The 16085-nt window shown below is 39.4% G+C and overlaps 1 protein-coding gene across 2 annotated transcripts in view; it reads right to left on the bottom strand.

Moving 5' to 3' along the window:
- The window catches only part of DCLK1 (doublecortin like kinase 1), a 324120-nt gene that overhangs the window by 32720 nt on the left and 275315 nt on the right, over positions 1-16085 (bottom strand). For both annotated transcript variants that reach the window (XM_057707600.1, XM_057707601.1), the window contains exons 11-14: positions 15078-15224; positions 3427-3560; positions 1652-1729; positions 1171-1267 (exon numbers count right to left, since the gene is read on the bottom strand). In XM_057707600.1, coding sequence (XP_057563583.1) covers positions 1171-1267; positions 1652-1729; positions 3427-3560; positions 15078-15224 — 456 coding nt within the window. The remainder of the gene's footprint in view (positions 1-1170; positions 1268-1651; positions 1730-3426; positions 3561-15077; positions 15225-16085) is intronic.

The raw sequence follows: 16085 nt of genomic DNA, 5'->3' as shown, positions 1-16085 counted from the left end.
AGTCTAGAGGTAGATTCCTGGACAGCTGAAGAAAATGTGAGATTTGGGCCCAATATGCATCACTTTCTATGGAAAGTGGCCAGGCCTAAGGAGTCAGATTTTAAATTGAACTCATAACTCAGGACACAGCAAAAGTAAAGGCATGTATATTGAATAATCAAAAGATAATCAGTTCTCAACAATAGTTTTGCAAGAATTTAAGTCAGTGCTTGGAGACATAAACTTAAGGGATCAATTGAAAAGTTTTGTTTTTTTAATCTCAGGGCCTACTAATGTCTCTGTATACAATTTTTATAGTTTTCTTAGAGGTTAATCTTTTAGTATAATGGGACAGAAACCATATGCTTTGTTCCCCTCTGCCTCTAAATCCTGGCTGTCTTTCAAGGTCCAAGTTACATCATCATTTCCCCGTGATGTCTTTCTTGATCATTTTAACCCATGTTGAGCTTCCTCCACTTTAACTAACTGATAATTTAATTAATTCATTTATTTATTTATTCATTCATCCCATATATGCTGAGCATCAGTTATATACTGATCACTATTTAGGCACTGATGATACAGCAAGGAATACAACAGATAAAAATCCTTGTCTTGATGGAATCTACATCTTAGTGAGGAGAGTTAGAAAATAAACTACATAAATACTATATAAATATGATATATCCACCTATTTATTACCTATCTATATAGGTAGACAGATATAGATAGGTAGTTAGATGGTATACCAGATGGACACAGAGTGTAAGTATTATGGAGAAAAATAAAGCAAAGGACGATAAGGTCAGCCAGGTAGGGGTTAAGAGCTGCGACTGGAAACAGGGTGGTCTGGGAAAGCTTCACTGAGAAGATGACATTAAGTGAAGGCCTGAAAGAGGTAAAGCAATAAGCCGAGGTGGTGTGGGCAGGGCATAACTAGAGGCGACAGCAATGCAGCTGGAGTGACCGCAGGGAGGGGTGAGCCAGGGAAGAGAGGCACTCGATGAGTTGGGATGGCTAGGGACAGATGACTGGCTGACTGTGAACTCTTGAGAAAGCCAGTCATTATGACTAAAATGCATACAGAAATCATATTTACCATATCATTTGTTTCTTTGCACACAGTGATTCAGAATCAATAATTCCATGGAGACACAGGCTATAAGGAAGCGGAAGGCACTAGAAACCTACCTTTGCAGAATCAGAAACGTTATCCCAGTATGGAGAAGGGAAGTCCACTTGCCCCATCAAAATCTGATCAAAAAGCACCTCTTGGTCATCACCGCTTCTGTTTAGATGAAGGACAACAACGAAGAATGAACAGCGGGGAAATGCTGACTCGGTACGTCTTTTCATTCTTAAGCATCGCAGCCCTTCCTCTCCCCGTAAATGTGTAAAATGTGTTTTTAAGCAATTCAGAATGTCAGGATGAAACTGTTTTGGCAAATTAGGAAAGAATGAGTTTTTAAATTATGCGAAGAAGATTTATGGAAGGCATGTAAATTAGTGTGCACAACATGGAAAAAATAACAAGTTCTTATTAAGCAAGCAAGTCAAGTTCTTATTATGTCCTTGTCCTGCTGCAGGCGCCTTTGTGCAAGGAGGCCGAATGGATCACTCAGAGAACGGAGAAATGCTTTGTTGGTGCTGAATAAAGGACTGCTGCCCATACCCACGGAACGGAGGGAAACCACACAGCAGGATGTAAGTGATTACTCCAGCTGCCCAGATGTCCACCTTGAGGCCATATCTGAAAAAGCAAGTGATGTCGGAGTTAGCAAAGTCAGGCCCGGAAAATTATGGGACATGGTAAAATAGATGACTCTTCTATCATAAACCAAAAACCAAACCAAACAAAATTTAAAAAACCCACAACAAACACTAAACTACAACCAACTGGCTAAAAAAGAATTCAAGAAAAGAATAATGATAATTAAAAAAAGAGACTATCTAAGGCACAGGATTAAAAATAAAAATTAATGCCTAGGTTCATATCTAAATATCAGTAAGTGAAGAGTTTCAGCAAAAATGTTTATTATAGTCATATCAATTTTCAGATAGAGATGGACCCTTTGAGACTATTTTACTCCCGAATTTTAAAAATAATAATTACATATAAGACATTTTCCAATTTATAAAGCACTGACATATATTATCTGATATTTTCCCAACAACTCTGTAACTTGTACAGGATAAGTATTATTGCCTGTATTATAGAAGAGGAAACCGAGGTTCAGAGGGGTAAATAGTTTTGCTCAAGATCATACAATTAGTCAGTGGCACAGCTGAGTTCCAACCAAGGTCTTCAAGAGCCCAACTCAATCCTCCTTCTGCTCCACACCACTCCTTCCCAGCAGGCCATCAGAGCACCCGCCAGAGAACACATAGCGTTGCCTTGAGGGAGGTCAGGCATGGCCATCGATGTGGGCTCCCAACTCACTCAAGTTTGATGAATAAAAAAGTCCTCATTACCTCACATCTCCCTTTGGGGATTTCTCTTCTCATCTGTTTTGTATTTCCGCCTTTCTGGTCTATAGTACAAGTAGAAAAACTATCTCCCGACTGTGGAGATACTACCTAGATTGTTAGGTGGGAAGAAATAGTAGGGCTGCCCCTCCTTGCTGGCCCACCCTTTCCCCATCCTTCCGTTTAAGGACAGCGCTTCAGAACCCTGCCGATGATCCTTAGCAAGAAATGGGGCTCTTTACTGAAAGAGCCTTTTAGACACCTAGACCTGAGTTCAAATGGTGACTCAGCTACTATCTAGTCACAAGCTTATGTCAATCATCAGAGACTGAGTTTATTTAGATACCAAATGGGAACCATATCATCTATTAGAAGAGTAAGAATTAAGTAAAGGAGCCCAGCATATAGTAGTAAGTCCTCAGTAAGCATTAGGCCACCCCACAATCTGCCCCTATTCTAGAGATTTTCATTCATCTGTGTGGGCTGCACTCAGAAACCAGCCAATTCCCAGTGGCCCTCTGAGGCCTGAGGGTGTCTGCACTCCACAGATAATCAATGGACCAAAACGGGACCGGAACTGGAGACTAAGGACAGCTGACAAAAGTAACCACAGGAGACTGTAGTCACTGCACATAGCAATGTCTGTTTCTTTTTTCTCCAATAGCTAGTTAATTACCATCACTCTATGTTTCTCTGTTAGTCTGAACATTTTTTACTAAGGGGTTAATAACTGTCTTTCTCCCTTTAACAAAGGCCAGAAGGAGGCCTTAAACAAGATTGCAGTAATTGGCAAGGTGATTGGGAAAACAGAGAAGATGGCCCCCACCTTCAAGTTTAAAAAAAAAAAAAAAAAAAGAGTGAAAAATATCTGATAGCTAGTTCTGTCTGGATAGGACAGAGTACTACAATTTCTTCTATTCTTGAAGCTGACTAGCCATTTTGCAAGCACAGCACTGTGGTAAACACAGGAGAAGCATTTACCCAGTCTCCGCAATGATTTCTGGAGCCACATATGTTGGAGTGCCACACACGGTGTACAGGGGGCCGTCTACAATGGTGGCCAGTCCAAAGTCGCCCAGCTTCAGCGATTTGCTGCCATCTTGGTGTTCATACACCTAAAGTAAAAGTAAAAAGTGAAATTGCCTTAAAACCAAGAGCTCAAAAGTTCTTTCCTGAAGAAATGAAGGACACTGTGGTTTAAATTTAATATATGTTGGTCTAAAATAGACTGCCAGATGTTTCTCCAGCAAAGATGGGTTTTTTTGGGGATCAGCAGAGAACTGCAATTTGGGGTCTGCACCCATGGCAAGTCCTGTCCAAGTCCCCACATGGCAAGGGAAGGAGATGCATTCACAAAGAGGAAAAGGAAGTTGGGAGGGCTGTAGAAAACAAGGAGTGCGTGGCTTTTCATTGGTTGAGTCCTTGCCAGGAAAGAAGAGGCATCTTTCTTCTTCCTGTTGGGCTCTGCTGTCATCACAGGGAGTGAGAGCTCCCCCTTCTGGTCTCCTGACTCTATTTAACTGAGGTTTCTGTTTATAAATTTTTTACATGTATTTATTATAAAATAAAAAAATCAGGCAATTATGCAGAGATATGCATACAAGAACATCTTTATATTACTGCAGAATTGAACACATGGTGAAGAACCAGCAAATGGAAATTTGTTAAATAAATTATGTTACATTCATACAATGGGAGGCTACATGACTATTACAATGGTGCTGTGGGTTTACACTGAGTGAAATGAATTATGTTTGGGAAGTGAGGACAGACTTCAGACTGGTTTGCATAAAATGTCTATTCAAGAAAAAAATATATGCAAAGAAAAATGTCTGATAGAATATCATATTGGTGTGTCTATCTCTGGATGGTAAGATTATAGGAGATTTTTCTTCCTTTTGCCTATCTTTGTTCAATGTTTGCTACAATTCAAATTGATTTGCAGAATAAAATGAAATATAGAAAGTTTCTAGTGCAAAATCTCCAATTTATGAAAATTCTCTCTTCATTTTAACATATCAGAAGCTTTAAAAATGCAATCCTTTACTAAATGGAACAAAAAAATCTACACGTCTATTAAAATACCTTATTTTCAGTGCCCCACATTTCCAACAAGATCTATTTTCATTTTTTTATTAATAATTGAAAGGGATATTAACATTTCATTTCACCTGTGGCAATCTGGAAAGATTTATCAGGTGCAGAGTCAGCATTCTGTCCAGGTTTCCTTATTAAGGCAGTAAAAGTCTCTAGTCTTTCACCCAACAAATCAAGAAAAGGATGCATGTGACCACAGGCAAGTACTTAAACTGCTTTAATTCTAGCCCACGATCAAACCAAATGGATCTGCTCTAAAAAGTATTCCAAACAACTCTATTATTTCAAAGAAAAGATCAAAGGGCATTCAAAATTTTAATTCAGAGCCCTCCGCTGGAATCAATAGATCCCGAAAAGAGAGCCACAGTAAAAGGCTAGTATTCCCAGTGCAGGCAGTCGCCAGGAGATGCCTCAAGGAAATGGCGAAGTTTTCCCCGTACATCAAAATAATTCACCCCACCAGTTGAGGCCTGCATGTTCTCCTGTTATCGCTCTATGATCATCTGTACTTGCTACAGCAGTTTGGACCTCGTGCACAGCAAGGCACATCTCCACACATCAGGAGCGCCGCTACTGTTCACACGCCATGTCTGCCTTCCTTTGGAAGAAGTAGATTCACTTCTTCTTTCACTGCAGCATCAAATGCAGATGTTTGGCCAGCTAAGTTGCAGTATCAGCAGTGATCATTTGGATCTAACTGTTTTGGCAGAGAAAAGGCAGTTAGATCCTCCTCTCTGGAGAGACTGTGTCATTTCTGGGCAGAAAATAACCGTTTACGTTTTCTCCATACTCAGAACACGTAGTCCTCTCCCTGAGGGCTCAAGCACCATTAAGTCAGGGCTGCCCTCGGGCAGGTATCCAGAGGCTTGCGGGGCCACCTGCACTTGGGTCGTTAGGGCAAGGACAGATGTGGCCCCCCCATAGATGCTGCTTTGCCCAGTTGTCCTCTGAGATGGACACTGTCCTCCCTACTTTAATGAAGCCGCCATCCAGCCGTGGTCAGCATAAACAAGTCTGAGTCACGGACTTTGAGGTACCTGAGCTGCAAAACACAATATCCTCCCCAGTCTAAATGCTCTCAGGCAAAAGAAATCCCTAAATTGTAGTCTTAGCATGTCAGCCATTCAGGTCGTTCAAATGACAAGCAAATGTTTTCCATGAAAAGAAACCTGAGCTGGAAACACCTACTAGATCATCCAGTTTATTTCCCAGACAGAGCAGAATTGTTTACTTCCCTAATTCCATTTTGTTACCAATAACCTTTTTAAAATGCAAAATAACCTCTTGCTTTGATGTTCTGTTAGGTCCAAACATTCATGGTGCGTGTTTTGTGAGGTGGTGCAGATTTCAAATTACACAGCTCCATTTAAACAAAGATTTTGTGGCTTTTTTCCCTAAACATACTATCCATAATCACCCAACTCTATTCCAAAGTTGGACAAAAGCAGATGTTGGCAGATGCAGTCATAAGTCACATTTTAGTTCTGAATATGACCACATAATTCTCCTCCATGTAACAAAGGGTTTCTTTTTAAGCATGAACATTTTAATAGGAATTCCATTTTACATACAGCCATATGCCAATTATATTTAATAAAGCTGAGCACTAAAGTTCAAAGTTTCAATAACTAAGAAAAAAGGCACTAAAAAATTACCTAAAATAAAGAAAATGAAGATTATTTAACATAATAATACTTTGAAAATAAACCAGTATCATTTAAATGAAATATGTAGGATCTATCATTTTAATATTCTTTTCATCTCTCTTTAATCGCTTCTACATGTCCTTTTCTTTTTCTTTTTGCTTTGAAAACCATAGAGTAGAATTTTTATGAACATATAAAGAGATTAAAGTGATGCTTATGAGAGACAGTAAGAGCTAAGAGACAAAGGCCTAATCCACGTAATTGAAAACATTTTTAGACCCCAGCACATTTGAAATGCTTCAGCAAAATATTTTTGCAGGTGAATAAATGTCCAGGCCTCTCATTTGGAATTCTGTTTAACTTACTTACCATCAGGCAGGGCAGGAAACAAGGTTGCTTTGGGTTTTTCTCTGTCAACACTTGGGGAGAAGGATGTAGAAGAATATATTGTAGCGTTTCCTCTCCTCCCATGGGAGAGCGCCTTTCCTAAGAGCTACAATGGGCCCACCTCACAACTGGGCTCCCAGAGCGCCTGCTTCTTCCTAAGCCGTCACCCTTATCTCTCACAAAGCCATTTACAGAGGGGCAGGAGTGAGGCCATTTAAAAATGTAATTAAAACTTTGTTAAAAATCACAGATTGCTAAATACACGTGTTTCAAACGTACATGCATGTGTGCACGTGCGCGCGCGCACACACACACACACACACACACACACACACACACACACACACACCCTTACAAAACCATCCCCAGAAAGTATTTTCCCAAATGGCAGCTATAAATTCACTTTGAACTAAGTTTTTAATTAAACCTTAGGAGTCAGAAAAGCTTCTAACACTTTCACATCGAAAACACGGAGTCCCTGGCTCCTCCCAGTGTCTGAATCGACAAGCTAAGCACTTAGCTTGTCACCTCATCCTGACGTTCTTTCAAAAAGAACCTTAACAGGCTGCAAGTATACGCTTGGACAGCCTGACCCAGAAGTGGGGTTCTGGTGTAAAAAGAACTGTTTGCTATAACTGTATTTTAAAGCCTCCATAAAACATGCCCCACATGTGAGGTGGGGGTACATTAATTGTCAGTCAAAGAGTATTCACAACATGAGATATAATTTAATGTTCATCCCAGGCCCTTTAAATACTATAGATGTTCCCCCACATTTTAAACACCAAGGGGCTATTAAAGAGATGGGGATTAGTGCAAATTACCCAGTATGTAGTGCTTTCACTGTTTTAACTAAACAATAAAACTGTGTAATTGTACAACACTAATTGAATGCAGCTACACATAATTGTGGGCTGCCATATGTATCCTATTACCATAAAGACTGTCAGTATTTTGTAAGCTACTCTTGTGATCATTGCAGATGGCTACAGTCAGAAAAGTTGTTCTCTAGGGTTTATTATATGGCTATAAAGACATCCCATGATTTGACAGACTAAATGTGTTAAATGGCAACAATTATGAAAAAGGTTCCAATTAAAAGCTGAAGGCATGTCCTACCAAGAACAGATCTAGTGAAAGGTCAGGTATGTAAGTTTCTGGCATACTGGTATTTCATACAGGAATTTTCTTTTTTAAAGAAGAGTTTTACTTCTGTTTCTTTTTCGTTTATTTGGCGTTTTGCAGTAGCTGTAACTTGCTGAACAGTAGATGTTTGGGCATATGCCTGATTTCCCTTGGATTAGAAACTGAGACCATTTGAAAAAGTTATTTGAAAAAATAAAAGATTTAATATAGTGTCATAAAATACAGCTGGTGGCCATAAAATAATATGAAAATTCACAGATAACCTGAACCCAGTCAAATGGTTTCTGAGATTCCCATAATAGAGAACTAAGAGCTGACTGATACAACAGATGTGTTGGGACAAACATAATTCTCAATGATAATGTGAATTCAAGGATAACCCTGTTGAAATGCTGGCTAATGAGTCGTTAGTAACCACTGAAATATTCTTCACAAAGGAGCTCAGTAGGTACTAAAAATTACTTCACCAAATAGAATTGAACAAAACTGGCATGAAATTGACAAAGCCATGAAAAAAAAGTGAATTTACTTTTTAGCAAATATGGAAAGACAATGATTTTCTTCTAGCCATGGTATATGGCCTCTATGATGTCTTCTAAAAAGAGCAGATTAAATTTAAAACGTTTAATCTTTAAGAAGTGTAGCGACATTTATGCAGGAATTATTTTAATTATTTTGCAAAATGCACTTTATGGTCTACATACTTTAGAATTTAAATCTCCTGGAAAAAAAATAACTCTTAAAAGAACCAAATTAAAAAAAAAAGAACCAAACATTTTTTACCCACATGTAAAATCTTTATGAAACAAAAAATTAAATGAAATAATAATAATAATAAAAGCTGTACAGAAGTCAGAAGAGGGGCAGCAACATTAGAAGAAAAAATAAAATAGCTTTTCAAAGTATTACCCTAGAGGTATCTGGGAAGATGGGGAAGTGAATGGAAACTCCAGGAAACCTGATTCTCATCCCTCCTTTAAAACAGTCATGAAACCATCTAGAAAGGAGTTCTATGCAGCTGCAGTGAGACACACGAAACATGCACATTGCAGATTCAGTAGTAATTGTACATCCCAGGATTGTGCTACAACTGTGGGAACTTAATGTCACCGCAATTTTTTAAAAACTTATATTTTTGTCATACAAGTAATATCCAATATGTCATTGTAGGAAAATTAGAAAAGACAGATAATTACAGAGAGAAAGGAATTAAACTCACCTGTAATCTTGATACCTAGAAATAACCATTGTTAACATTTGGGGTATAAACTTCCAGAGCTTTCTTTGTCTCTTTCCTGTTTTTCTTTTTTCGCTGGACGCTATATCCTGAATGTTTGCCCAAGTGAATAAGGATACATTTACATCATGATTTTCAGTGGCTGCTGGATAGATGCACCAAATAACAAGCCCACAAAGTACTACCACTGCTGTTTATTGAGCCCCTGCTAGGCCTCATGGTGATGACTTCATGCTGAATATTTCCTTTGCTCTTCACAATAACCCTATTAAGTAATATTACTGATATTTTGCAGATGAAAAACATTGAAGATCAGAGATGTTAAGTAACTTGCCGAATGTTACACAGCTAATAAGTGGCAGAGCCAGAACTTAAGCTTGGGCATATCCAAGTCCATGATTCTAACCAGGATGTCCTCCTGCCTCCCCATCATGCCATGATTTAAAAAAATCAGCGCCCTCATGTAAGTTGTTTCTATATATATATATATATATATTTTTTTTTTTTTCTTTCTATACCAAAAAACACTGAGATGACCATCCTTAGGTATATATATGTATCTGTTTTTTTTTTCCTTTGGGTTAAATTTCTAGAAATAGAATTACCTGGTCACAGGATGCACATTGTTTAAGGCTTTAGCTATATATTACCAAACTACCTTTCAGAAGGGTTCCATTAAGTTAATCTTGCACCGATTCATCTGAGATGATTGGTATCCTCATAAATTTGCCAGCGCAGTATATTATTATTATGATTACTAATCTTTGCTAGTCCAATAAGGCCATGTCATTTTAAAATGAAGTGAATGGTATTACTCACGTCCTTAATGACAGAAGGAATGGGTAGTGGAGCTGACAGATGCTGATGGGGGGACACAGACACTTTTCCTTCCTGTCTTCTTCCCCTGATGGCATCACAGGCCCTTGGAGAAGGGCCCTCAGTGAATACTTAGTACAGTAATTGGCATATTATTCTATTAAATCATGTTTGGGGAAAGTGTTCTTTTTCTTCTATTTTCCCTCAAATTTTATGCAAATTCAGAGAGAAGGATCTTTTTTCTAAACACCTATGAAAAACGATCATTCCATTTCTACTTGAACATTTTCAATGACTAGAAGCGACCTGTGATAAAAGCCATTGACTTTTCAAACAGGTGTAACTGTTAGAAAGCTTTTTCCTTATGTCAACCTCAAATCTGTCATTAATGTCTTCTCTTTAGCTTGAGTTCACTGCTCTCATACACAGCACAAAAAAGTTCTCTGGTCTTCCATCTTGCAGCCTTTGCTGAGAGCCAGCCTGCTCCACTCTTACCATCCCTTCTCTGGGCTGAACCCAGGCCCCTGACATGATGTGTTCAGGTCCCTCCCACTGGGGTCACGTGGTATGAGCAGGGCAGAGGACTCTCTTCACTCTTTCAGTGAAAGGAGTCTAAGGGCATGTTGGTATTTGGGGCAGTCATGTCACACTAAGACTCACAACGAACTCAGGATCAATGAATAGCCTTTAAGCCAGGCCCAAACTTCCCTTCACTGTTTCTCTGCAATGGTCATTAAAACAACTACACCGAAATCAACCTAGTCCATAGGGACATATATTTATCTCTTGTTAAATTTAATCTTACTGATTTGGGATCTTTATGGAGCCAAAGATAGATTTGGATCTCAATTCTGTCATTTGATATATAGAATACATCTTCATCTCGGCTCACTGGTAATGCTGATTAGGGCAGAGCTAGTGACAGACTCCTGTGAGAGGCCACAGCTCCTTCCTTAGGGTGGTCCCCAGTCTGTTCATCAACACTCTGGTGGCTCAAGTTCATCGTGCAGTGGACTGACTGGCCTTATCTACCAGTGTAGTTAGCTATCCAATCACAAAATGGGTTTATTTGGGGCTTAAGAGTCATGGGATTAAGGTGGAGGAATATCCAGTGACCTCCATGTTGGCTTGAAGTGGAAAATAAGAAGAACTGGAGCACAACCTTTGGTCATCACCTGGGGGAAAACAAGATAATTTATTACTAGATCCAACACATTTTGTGAAAATGAGGGTCATTAGCTGCACATGCCATTTTGATGGGCAGTCAGGAACGGGCACAAACACCTCAACAGAGAGTTTCTAAAAGAAAATTTCTGACCAAGAGAAGCAGTATCCCTGAGAAACTGCTTCCTCCCAGACAGTATTAAGGACTTTGGAAGCCAAAAAGTTTTTGCATAGAAATTTTTATATCTCAGGAAAATTACTGTGTTTATTTCTGGAATCTAATAAAAACTAGTGATGTAAGTTATTTTTTGCCAGTAAAGACTTTAATTTTCCTAAGGAGGAGCATCTGCGTATACATTTAAAAAGACCATCCCAGCTTCCTGCAAAAAACAGGCTGCTACTGATGATTTTTGCTGCCAAGGGTACAGGCTTGCCATCTAGTGGTGACTTGTGTAAACTGAAAGCAGTTGATCTTAGTGAGACCATTTATGTGTGTGTGTGTGTGTGTTTTTAAAGCAAAAGGTTTCTTTTTGTCATAAATTGGCATGACGCGCACGTGTACACATACACACACAATGGTTCCACGCATAAGTGCAACTGGGGAAGCGCTGTACTCTCTCCCTCCACTCAGAGAGGTTTAGTCTGCGGCCAATGTAAGTCCTCAACATATAACAGATGAACTGAGAAGTGACTTGGGCTTGTCACATTGGGTCTGTCCTCTATTCTGTAAAGTACCGCCATTCACTCTCTCTCTCCTCTAATCCACCCGCTCATCCACCTGTCACTCATCTATACGATCACTAAGCACCAGACCTGACGATTAAAGCAAAAAGAATCACATAAAATTATTGGCATGATTAACTTATTTTTTTTTAAAACCCTTAGTAACAATGCAATAATAAAATTTTAAGAGCTTTTCCTATTGGGTCAGTTCCCAGTTTTTGCCTAAAATGTGGCTGGAAACATCACTGTCAATCAAATCATATTTTTTCATTAAAATGCTTTGACCTGATCAAGTACTCAGACTTGAATAAATAATTCACAGGATCAATATAGATTCTTAAGGCCAAACTACAATATTTTTATATTGTTCTATAAGAATTAAAGATAAAAAAAATTCTAAAAGTTCTGCATATACAAAGATACTAAATGAAGGGAAATCTATAGCTGAAATGTCTACATTTATAAATAATTCTTTGCTACCTATAACAAACATTAAACACTTAATTAGCAAAAAATTTATCAGTAGTCTAACAGTTTAGGGGTTTTCCGAGGTCTGTTAATAAAACAGTAATGCAAAGTGTGCAGTGAGGCCTTTTTTATCTAAGTTTCCTGGTAGTTAGAAAATGGATTGAAACTCCCTGCATTAAATTTATTATAGCATTTTTCCAAAAAAAAGTCTCTAGCTCTACATTTTGCCACGAGATGGCAAATCTATGCCTGGGTAAAATAGTAACATTTTAAAAGCAATGTCAAAAAAGATGGAAGATGATTGTTACAACATTCAATTTTATTGTTAAACAGTTTTATTTTTAGGGATAATTTAATTTTTATTACAAATAAAAGGGGAATAAAAAAAGAAGGGACCTAATAGCCATGTGGTATCACTTAATCTCCATAAAATCCCTTTAAAGGAGGCTCAAAGGAGTTAAAAATCTTGTTCAAGGTCAGAAGACTAGCCAGTTTGGAAGAGTGAAGCCCTTGGTTTTGAACTTTTGTCCACCTGACTTTAAATCCCGAGTATGTGATTTTGTGCCTCCCATGACGATTCTCTCTTATTTCCACATAAAGGTCAACAGAATGTGAAATTAATAGAATTCTCAAGTGCAGTTAGTGACGTCATCCTAATTTTGTTAAAATTATTCTATTCTTCTACCTATTTTTTCCTATAATAGATTTACCCCTGCAAACCTCACCAATCCTTACCACTCTCCTATAGAAAGAAATTACTATACTGGAGAAGCAGAATTACTTCATATATATATTTTAAATCTGCATTATGAATGACTGCAATGGTGTGTGTGTGTGTGTGTGTGTGTACACATATATGTGGATATACATACATTTTTTCGCATTCTTAAATTAGAAGAGAAAGGAAAAAGGGAGAGAACTTTTTTTTTTCTTTTTTGGGTCATTTAAAGTAAAATATGTTCAAATGAGCACTGTAGTTTAAAAGTATCCTGCAAATTGTCATTTTAGTAAAAGCGCACTGCTATGTTACCATTTACAGCATTTATAGAAACAGTGCTCTGGTGGGACGCAAGTGAACAATGGGTACACAAAACTGAACTGCAAAAGCAGAAAGGAAAATGAAACTTTAATTTTCAATCACTGAACTTTCAGAGCTTAGAGAAGTTTTTAAACAAAGGCTCAGTTGTAAGTCCGTTCCCATGAGACAGTCCTGCATAAGTCAGGACACAGGAAGAATGAGTGCAGATGAGGGGAAACTGCTGCCGTTCACGGAGGCAAGTATGCAGAAGAGAATGTTTAGGCTACTGTGGAGATGTGGAATTTGAGGGGCAATTAAGTCAGAACTCCATCATTTGACCTCTGCCGCCTTCGTTAGCCAGTAGCTACAAGATTACTAACTTAATTGCAATTAACTAATTGCTTGTGTATTTGTTTCCTGAATCCCTATTTTTCCTACTTGACTGTCCCTCCATGAAGGCATCTGTCTCTCTGCTGTCTGGCACAGTCCCGGACAGAGAACAAGTACGCAGTAAACCTCTCTCCGTAATTCACACTTTACTAGTCTCGTGGTTAAAAGTTTAGGCTTTGGAGTTGGGCAGAGCTAGGTTGCAACCTTGGCTCTTCTACTTAAGAGCTGTGATGACCTTGAGTGGATCTTTCAACTTCTAGGCACCCAGTTTCCTCACCTGTGAACTGGGACAGTAATAGACCTTACCCCATATGGCTGTTGTGAGGATGAAATGAGATACTGAGTGTCAAGTCTTTAGCACTGGGTGAGCACAGAGGTGGTTCTCCACAACAGCAGATTCTAGGGGCCTTTATTGGTAGTGGGAGTTGGGTTGTTCATCTGCTTTTAAACTTGAACGTTCATTCAGATCACGTGGTGAGCTGGCTGCAGTGCAGATCTGCACCCTGTCACCGGTCACCGGATTCTGATTTGGTGGGGCTGCAGGGAAGCTCAGAAATTTACATTTTTAACAGGCATCTGGGAGTAATTCTGATGCAGGGAGTCTGTGGACCACCCTTGGAGAAACACTGCTTTAGAAAGAGAATTCTCACTTTCCAGATTTCTGAAGAGATGGACAAACTAATAGTCATATAATAATGACTATTATTATAGTCACTGGGGTTGGATGATGAAAGTAAAAGAAGAACGAGCATCTCAGGTGGGGGCTTGAAATTGAATGTATTTCATTAAAATTCCAGCCGGAATAGCCAGCAAAATTTATGTTACTCCCATATTCACTAGTGACAGCTCCCCAGTGCCCTGCCTCTGTCTCCTTAATTCTTTCAATACTGTCCCCTTAACAATGGGATTAGGAGAGCATCCTCCTTTGCTCGCAGGGAGAACTCTCAATGTTTCCCCAAAGATACAACGTTCATGAAAAGCAAACCGAAACAGGCCTAAAGGGAGGAAAAAAATGTCTGTGATCTTTAAAATCAGTCTTCATCATGATTTTTTTTTATGCTGAGGGGCTGGTGTCTTGAAAACTCACAATGATTTATTCTCTTAGCTCTTAGATCGGATTATTGGGATGTAAATTGAGAGACTAAGACAAAGTCTAAAAGGGCTTCCGTTTTTTTTTTTCCAAGTAAAAGCTTTCTAACACAAAAGTGCTGCTGATAAATAACATAAGTGTAAATGCTCCCAACCGTCTTGGCCTGGCCCGCGGTCTTAACCACAGCCCTTTATCTCCCGAGCTCTGTTCCTGCCTCCCTGCCTCAGGTTTTTATTTGCTAATAAGTTAAGTGCTCCTAATGGTACGTTAACCCTGATAGATCACCTTAAAAGACTAGTTTCCAGCTAGTTGTTGAAGGCCAGCTGGAAACTTGCCTTATAGGTAGTTTTTTTTAAAAAGAAAATGGAAAAGAAAAAAAAAAGAGAATAGTTCATATTCACTCATGAGTGCTTGAAAGTCAAGATGCCCTGAAGGTAGAACCCCTCTTACCAGCAGATTCTCTGGCTTGATGTCACGGTGGACGATGTTGAGGCTGTGCAGGTATTTGATGGCGCTGGCCAGGTTGTACAGCATCCCACTGGCGTCTCGCTCGGTGTATTTGTTAGTGGAAGTGATGGCATCGAAGAGGTCGCCTCCCTGAGAGAGAACAGCAGGAGGAGAAGCACATTAACAGATGGTCCAAGGGAGCTGCCTGGAGAGGCGCCTGACACGCTATAAAGGGAGTGAAGGATGCGTGCGGGGTCTCTGGGTTCTGAGGGCTGTCTCTGCCACCTCCATCTCAAAGGCCCAGAGACCTCATGGTGATTTCTCTCCCCACTGCAAGAGCCAGTGACATTTCCTCCAGAGCTCAAAGGAAGGAGCAGAGGATTCTCCACCTTTAAAGTCCCAGCCAGGGAGGGGAAGCAGAGCCAGGTCTCCAGGGCAGTGGCCTTGTGACATCTGGGTATCCTGGTGGCATGTTGCCTCACATCAACTGCCAGCAGAAGTTCAAATTCATAATCCCAAATCTCCCGAAATGAGAGACAGGTAATACCGCAAACTGCACTCTTAACAAAACGTTCTGCTGCCTCGTGATATTACACACACACACATGCACGCGCACACGTGCACAATTCTCTTCATTCTCTAGATTTAGGTCTCTTGGAGAGGGCGTAGTGTTTTCTTTTTCAATAATGTGCTTCTTTGTAAGGAACAGAGAAAAGGACCAGAAACTGTCACTCCAAAGATGAAAGAGAACGAGAGGGAGGAGGGTGGAGAAATTTCAAAGAGTTTTCTAGGACCATTATTCATCTGAACTTTTGTTTCCATTGTTTCTGGCTAATTTATTGTTATTTGGTGAAACAAGGATTTTAGGCTCCAATTTTAGATCCATTTATTTGAAACCCTTTCAGCGAAGTTGGGTCTGATTTACTGACAATGTGTGCATCCTTCTTGAACACAAGGCCCTGAAGAGCTGAGCCCAGTGGCTGACTGTGTTCATCTGTTACCTAATGGCCT

The sequence above is a fragment of the Hippopotamus amphibius genome, chromosome 14 (assembly GCF_030028045.1).
Source record: "Hippopotamus amphibius kiboko isolate mHipAmp2 chromosome 14, mHipAmp2.hap2, whole genome shotgun sequence".
NCBI classification, from domain to species: domain Eukaryota; kingdom Metazoa; phylum Chordata; class Mammalia; order Artiodactyla; family Hippopotamidae; genus Hippopotamus; species Hippopotamus amphibius.
Note: the sequence above shows the minus strand (reverse complement) of the source record. Positions and strands in the feature narration are given on the sequence as shown.